The sequence below is a fragment of the Euprymna scolopes genome, chromosome 46 (genome assembly GCF_053919585.1).
Source record: "Euprymna scolopes isolate OS-2025 chromosome 46, ASM5391958v1, whole genome shotgun sequence".
NCBI classification, from domain to species: domain Eukaryota; kingdom Metazoa; phylum Mollusca; class Cephalopoda; order Sepiida; family Sepiolidae; genus Euprymna; species Euprymna scolopes.
The window spans coordinates 114,764,646-114,773,087 of NC_136527.1; the positions used below are offsets into that span (position 1 = coordinate 114,764,646).

At 27.8% G+C, this 8,442-nt stretch overlaps 1 protein-coding gene across 2 annotated transcripts in view; it reads left to right on the forward strand.

Moving 5' to 3' along the window:
- LOC145270774 (methyltransferase-like protein 27) overlaps positions 1-6,470 on the forward strand; it is a 30,584-nt gene extending 24,114 nt beyond the window's left edge. Inside the window, exons 5-6 of one of the 2 annotated variants that reach the window (XM_080126367.1) lie at positions 4,502-4,594; positions 5,480-6,470. In XM_080126367.1, coding sequence (XP_079982493.1) covers positions 4,502-4,594; positions 5,480-5,664 — 278 coding nt within the window. In that variant the 3' untranslated portion in view covers positions 5,665-6,470. Of the gene's footprint in view, positions 1-4,501; positions 4,595-5,476 lie in introns of both variants that reach the window. The other variant, XM_080126368.1, reaches the window with a different exon arrangement.
- Positions 6,471-8,442: the final 1,972 nt, after the last annotated feature.

Below are 8,442 nucleotides of genomic sequence, written 5' to 3' on the forward strand. Positions count from 1 at the left end.
AAGCGATTAACAAATAAAATTATATCTTTATGACTTGTCCCATAAAACAAAGCATTAACAAATAAATCACTATTTTTATGACCTGTCTATTAAAAAAAGCGATTAACAAATAAAATTATATCTTTATGACTTGTCCCATAAAACAAAGCATTAACAAATAAATCACTATTTTTATGACCTGTCTATTAAAAAAAGCGATTAACAAATAAAATTATATCTTTATGACTTGTCCCATAAAACAAAGCATTAACAAATAAATCACTATTTTTATGACCTGTCTATTAAAAAAAGCGATTAACAAATAAAATTATATCTTTATGACTTGTCCCATAAAACAAAGCATTAACAAATAAATCACTATTTTTATGACCTGTCTATTAAAAAAAGCGATTAACAAATAAAATTATATCTTTATGACTTGTCCCATAAAACAAAGCATTAACAAATAAATCACTATTTTTATGACCTGTCTATTAAAAAAAGCGATTAACAAATAAAATTATATCTTTATGACTTGTCCCATAAAACAAAGCATTAACAAATAAATCACTATTTTTATGACCTGTCTATTAAAAAAAGCGATTAACAAATAAAATTATATCTTTATGACTTGTCCCATAAAACAAAGCATTAACAAATAAATCACTATTTTTATGACCTGTCTATTAAAAAAAGCGATTAACAAATAAAATTATATCTTTATGACTTGTCCCATAAAACAAAGCATTAACAAATAAATCACTATTTTTATGACCTGTCTATTAAAAAAAGCGATTAACAAATAAAATTATATCTTTATGACTTGTCCCATAAAACAAAGCATTAACAAATAAATCACTATTTTTATGACCTGTCTATTAAAAAAAGCGATTAACAAATAAAATTATATCTTTATGACTTGTCCCATAAAACAAAGCATTAACAAATAAATCACTATTTTTATGACCTGTCTATTAAAAAAAGCGATTAACAAATAAAATTATATCTTTATGACTTGTCCCATAAAACAAAGCATTAACAAATAAATCACTATTTTTATGACCTGTCTATTAAAAAAAGCGATTAACAAATAAAATTATATCTTTATGACTTGTCCCATAAAACAAAGCATTAACAAATAAATCACTATTTTTATGACCTGTCTATTAAAAAAAGCGATTAACAAATAAAATTATATCTTTATGACTTGTCCCATAAAACAATGCGATTAACAAATAAAATAATATCTTTATGACTTGTCCATTAAACAAAGCAATTAACAAATAAATCACTATCTTTATGACTTGTCCATTAAAAAAAGCGATTAATAAATAAAATTATATCTTTATGACTTGTCCCATAAAACAAAGCATTAACAAATAAATCACTATTTTTATGACCTGTCCATTAAAAAAAGCGATTAACAAATAAAATTATATCTTTATGACCTGTCCATTAAAAAAGCGATTAATAAATAAGTTAAATTGAATTGAATTTAGTTATTTTACTTTACAAGTTGTACATATATTTTTATTTTTTATTGAACTATAAAAACAAGATTTTTTAAGGATATATAAAAACAAGATTTTTTAAGGAAATATAAAACAAGATTTTTTTATTGAAATATAAAAACAAGATTTTTATAAGGAAATGTCTAGAGTCATAACTAAAATGACTCTAGACATTTCCTTAAAAAAACAAGATGTTTTTAAGGAAATATCTAGAGTCATAACTAAAATGACTCTAGACATTTCCTTAAAAAAACAAGATTTTTTAAGGAAATGTCTAGAATCATAACTAAAATGACTCTAGACATTTCCTTAAAAAAACAAGATGTTTTAAAGGAAATATCTAGAGTCATAACTAAAATGACTCTAGACATTTCCTTAAAAAAACAAGATGTTTTAAAGGAAATATCTAGAGTCATAACTAAAATGACTCTAGACATTTCCTTAAAAAAACAAGATGTTTTAAAGGAAATATCTAGAGTCATAACTAAAATGACTCTAGACATTTCCTTAAAAAAACAAGTTTTTTTAAAGGAAATATCTAGAGTCATAACAAAAATGGAAATTGTATAAAATAAAAATGTGTTCACAAATATTTCCTTACGGGACGAAAAACATCTTTATCTGCTTTGCACAAGACAACTGATCAACACATACATTGGCTATCGTTTTTGACACCCATTTTCTTGTCCGAAACTCATGACAACCAAATTAGATTTTGCTCATTGCATATTGATTCAGTGTTGACACTTTTTGCTCTCGGAGTGCACACCGTTTTGTTTTTTTTTGTTTTTGTTTTGTTTTGTTTTGTTTTTTTGTGTGTGTGATTACATCCCGCTGTTTTGCCTGCCTAATAGAGTCAGAAATAAAACAGAGACACAGTTGAGATAGAATTTAGCGGACATTTCGCCTTTTTGCTCTCGGAGTGCACACCGTTTTTTTTTTTTTGTTTGTTTTTTGTTTTTTTTGTTTTTTGTTTTTTTTGTTTTTTTTTGTTTTTTTGTTTTTTTTGTTTTTTTGTTTTGTTTTGTTTTGTTTTTTTTTGTTTTTTTGTTTTTTTTTTATTTTTTCTTTTTTGTTTTGTTTTTGTTTTGTTTTTTTTTGTTTTGTTTTTTTGTGTGTGTGATTACATCCCGCTGTTTTGCCTGCCTAATAGAGTCAGAAATAAAACAGAGACACAGTTGAGATAGAATTTAGCGGGCATTTCACCTTTTTCCCTCCAGCGGGGGTTATGAATTGATAAGCTGAGTTTACCAATAAAATAACATTTCATCACATTAAACTATACACTTATATTAAATATATCGAAACATAAGTGTATCGATGGTTTTAATTGACTATTACAACGCGATGTCGGGGAAGTGCTTGATTGATTAACTCCGCTTTATTTACTATGCCTCCCCACCGGACAGAGTTAGACACCAGGGTCGTTTTTTAACGTGGAGAAAAGGTACAAAAATAAAAAAATTGTCTCAGTCGTGAAGGATTTCTCCTCCACTGAAAGAGAACAAGAAATAGAAGTGCAGCATCTGAAGAACAGATATTACACTTTGATCTTGACCAGTATCTGCCGGAACAGATGGTATTTATTTGCTCCCCCACTGAGCAAATTAGGCACAAGGCCGTTTTTAATGTGAGGTAAAAACCAGCTCCCCTAAAAGGGGTCACTCTGGTTACCAAAAATAATAATTGTCCCAGTATAGAGGGTTTCCCCTCCATTGACTGGTACAAATTATCTTAAGTGCAGTATCTGCCGGAACAAATACTACACTTTGATCTTGGGCAAAAGTGAATGTTTAACAAATACATTTTTTAATCTTTGATATAACTCGACCGAAGATTGAACCACGTCTCACAGACCCTTACCAAACGCTGTAACTGTTATGCCGAATAAGCCGGTATACACGAAAACGTCTTTCAAGGAAAATAAAAAAGACATTGGTTTGTATTTATTTAAGAAGAATTTTCTATTATTATCTCATTATTTGTTATAATTTTTCGTCGTTTTGCTTTTTAACCTGCTACACGTGACATATGTCGAACTCGGAAATCGTCATGGTACATTGGTTTAAACGTATATGTGCTACACTTTTCAGTGGATCTACGGTATCAGAATTTTTGTAGGAATTTTTGACACCCCTAACACGAAACTGCGAATAAAATATAAAAAATCTCGTAATTTCTCTGTTAAAAGTGGGTTATTTATTTTCTTTATGGATTATACTTCCAAAATAAACTATTAAAGTTGTTTTAAACGTAATAGAAATATTTAAAAAAAAACAGTAATGAATTTTCCGAACTCAATATTTTTCAATTTTTAAACTTTAAACATCTATCAAAATTTTTCTATTGATTCTATTTTTACGATATTTTCAGGGTCAATGTGAAATTTTATGTTCTTTCCAACCGAATATAATATTTTAGACAAACGTTTTTTTTATAATTCACGCGGCCCCATTTTCAAGTTTCTATTAAAAAGTAAATAATTAATTTATGTTTCTAAGTTTTATATATCACAAATTGAAGAGAAAAGGTCAATAAATAATATATTCAAATTTAAAACAAAAAAAAACCCGTTTTTTAGAAATTTACCTGTAAAGTCCGAAGTTTAAATCCTTTTTTTTTTAAAAAACACATTGTTTTTTTTTGTTTTTTTTAATGAAACCTTGGTCCTTGCTCCTTTAATTGAAAAAAAAAATTAGGGCTTGAATTACATTTTTCGAGGAGTTATAAGCTTGGAAAGATGGGGTGGAATTATTCACTATTTTCACGAAATTTCTGATACACCTAGATCTACGGACATAGCAAGATAGCAATCGCAGGTATTTGAAAGGTAAATCACTCAACTGAAAAGCAAGATAAAAACTTTATTTATAGAATATTTTAGAGAAATGCTAGGAAAACTATTAAAACAAACAGAATCTAAATTACAAAAAAAATCCCCTTTGAACGTTAATCATGACTTTTGGCAAAAATCAACTTTTTAAAATAATTGTTTTATTTTACATTTTCAGATTCTTATGATGTCTTGATAATATCTGGTGGCATGGGTGAAGGTCATATTCCTGCAAATTCACTCAAAAAAATGCGAAAAATTGTTAAAAAAGGTAATTATGAGTTCAACTGTATTTATACAATCGCAGTGAACCTTGACGTTGTTTGCATCGTCTTTACTGCCTCCACATTTCCTTTCAATCTCTTACAAGGTCGCTAGAAATAACCTGTTAAAAACTCTCCGAACTAATTCATGTGTAATATATATATAGTTTAAATGGTCGGTTGCTTTTGTTTTACGGCATATCAACCCTTTTCAGGTTATTTAATGCCGAATCCAAAGATTTTGAAGAAATTTTTTTTTAATAGAATATATTTGTTGTTTTCAAGTCGGTTTCTATTTAACTTATAGTTGGGACCCTAACAGGTACTACCACTCCGGGTCAGAGTGGACCTGGGAGCAATGGCAATTAAAGGGTGGCTCCACACTCCCCAAAGCCCGCAAGCTGGGGCCTCACCACTGGATATAGTTTAAGGTCATATCCAGGACCCTATATAGTTTAAAGTTAATTAAAATTAGAAATACTTATGTGAATGCTCAAGGTGTTTCTTTCATCATCGTTCCTTCCGAGGTGGGGGGGGGCATGTAAATATCACATAGAAAGTAACGTAGAGATTCGGAACCACTTCGATTGTCTTCGCAAAAAAATGAATAATTATTTAAATCCCAGAAGCATATGATATATTCGAAGTTTTAAAACGTTTATGTCCTCATAGACTTATTAGAGTGACCCGTAGCTTTTCAAAAACACTTGCATAGTCTTTCCCGGAAAATCTTACATAAGAATATAATTTAATTTATATGTATTTAGAATATAACTTGCATAGTCTTTCCCTTTTAGCTTGAAGTTCAATATTTATTTTGTTTGTAGGATATAGAAGCGCTAAAAACTTTGATATGTTTCTGTTTTATTTCTTGATGATTGTTTTCTTTTAAGGTGGCCTTGTGGTGATTGTGATGCGTAAACAATATCTTTCTTGCGTTGAAGATTACGAGAATTTGCTGCCAATGATGACAAAAATGGAAGAAGATAAAGAATGGCAGACGGTTTCTCAAAAAACCGTCGCGGATTATTCTTTTAACAACCAAGGAATGGTATTCATCTTTCGAGTGCTGCATTAGCTGTATCAGAATTTTGAGGGTATTTTTGACACCCCTCACACAAAACTGCGAATAAAATATAAAAACTCGTAATTTCTCTTTTAAAAGTGGGGTTTCTTTATAGAATATACTTCCAAAATAAACTATTAAAGTTGTTTTTTTTAAAGTAAAAGAAATATTATTTTTTATTAAAAAAAACAGTGTATACAAAGTGCCGACGCGTCTTCATGAAGCCATTTTTTTTTTACGTAATGAAATTAATTGAATTTTACGAGTTAAATATTTTTTAATTTTTTAAATTTAAAAATCTATAAAAAAAATTTCTATTGGTCCAATTTTTACGATATTTTCAGGGTCAATATGAAATTGTATGCTCTTTCAAATAAATCAAATATGATATTTTGGACAAACGTTTTTTTTTTAATTCGCCCCCCCCCATTTTGAAATGTCTATTAAAATTTTAATAAATAATTTATATACCAAAGTTTTATATATCACAAATTGAAGATAACAGATCAATAAATAATATATTGTAATTAAAAACAAAAAAAGAATAGTTTTTTTGGAAATTTACCTGTAAAGTCCAAAGTGTAAAACCATTATTTTTTAAAAACCACGTTCAACTTTTTTTCTTTAAGTGTAATCTTATGTTATGCTTAGAATGTCAAGTAAATATGTGATGCTTACAACAATTTTTCTATTTCATATAATGTTTTCTTTTTTTTTAGATATAAAACCAAAAAAAATCTGTCGATAAAGAAGTATTAAAATATATCAATAAAAAAACGCATGTATTTCATTAAGAGAATTAAAAAAATTAAAAATCGGTCAAATGTTTTGTTTTTTTAACAATAAAAACTTATGAGTGAATAATTCCCGTTTTTTAAGTACGGGGGGGGGGACGAAATACTAAATTTGGTTTAAAGCACGCATTAAAAAGACACATGAATTGTGTCCCTTCAAGGCGCCGGAGTATAAAGATCAGACTTGTCTCCCTTTATTTGAAAAATGTGAGGTCGCGTTTGTTTTTAATCCTTGTTTAAAAAGGTATTTTATTTAAAAAGGACATGGAATATAAGTATAAATATGGATACATCGTTAACAATGAACAATTGAACTACTCATCGAATACTAGTTTTTATAGGTAAGTATTTTTTTAATTTATATCTATTTTTTATAATCGAAGGAAGTAAAATTTCGTTTTTTTTTTTAAATCTTTTTTTAAGGAAATCCGACTTTATAAAAAGCACATATTTCATAATTTGCAATTAAAACTGTTAATTTTTTTTACTTTTTGGTATTTGTTTCTATAATTTAAAAAAATTAGGTTTGAATTACATGTTTTAAGAAGTTGTCAGCTTCGAAAGACAGGAAGTCTAAATATCGCAGTGTTTACCGCAAATTTTTACTGCCGATTTCTGACACTGCTAGTGCAGCACATGGCCGACCGGAGAATCGCAGCCGCTATGAATGAACGGTATTTATTTGTGTGTCTTTGTAGTTTTTTTTTTTCATATTTACTGTATCACGTGTCATGTCCACAACGTTACGGTCAGACAAGCCACGCCTATACCCCGCATCATCGAAACAACCACGTCTTAACAGACGAGCCGTCTCTAAACACTGCTCTCGCCTCTAGACGACCCTTACAACCGGACAATACTTTGTTGGGACTATTACGGATGCCGATAAATGATCCAAACAATAGCTCATCTAATTTGTGGTAAATAAATATATGTTCAACTTAATCAGTTATTGTATTCTTGTTTTTACAACCATACGCATTTTCTCGACCACAATATATAGAATAGAATAGCATCAATGATTGATTTTTCGACGAACGAACAACATATATGTTTCTTTAGGAAGAAAAGCTAGAATTAAAGATGGAGAGGGCGTATCGGCGCTTTACATGGAGTTATCTCCCTGTGGCGTGTTTTTCCACTGTAAAAAAAAAATACTCGATCTAAACCCTGCTCTCTAGACGACCCTTACAACTTAACAAGACTTTATTGTGACCATTATAGATGCCGATAAAAGATCAAAACAAAACCTCATCTGATTTGTGGTAAATAATAATAATAATAATAATAATAATAATAATAATAATAATAATAAATAATAATAATAATAATTATAATAATAATAATAATAATAATAATAATAATAATAATAATAATAATAATGATAATAAAAATAATAAAAATAATAATAATAATTATAATAATAATAATAATAACATTAATATGTAACAATCTGATTTGTGGTAAATAATAATAATAATAATAATGATAATAATAATAATAATAATAATAATAACATTAATATGTAACAATCTGATTTGTGGTAAATAATAATAATAATAATAATAATAATAATAATAATAATAATAATAATAATAATAATAATAATATGTAACAATCTGATTTGTGGTAAATAATCAGTTATCGTATTCTTGTTTTTGCAACAATACGCATTTTCTTGCCCACAATATATAGAAGATAACAGTTCGTTTTCCGTTTCAGTTGCTAACATTAACATTAAAAGTTGTCTAAATTATTTTTCATTTTAAATTTAAAATACATCTAACTCAAAAATATAACTTAAAATTATTTTTTATATAGAATAGAATAATATATAGAATAGAATAATATATAGAATAGAACAACATCAATGATTGATTTTTCGACGAACGAACAACATATATAGAGGACTAGGATATATAAATACCCCAATCCCGTTACAAAAGAATAATGAAACGAATGGGAATTGAAGGAAACAAATACTCAATTAATGGAT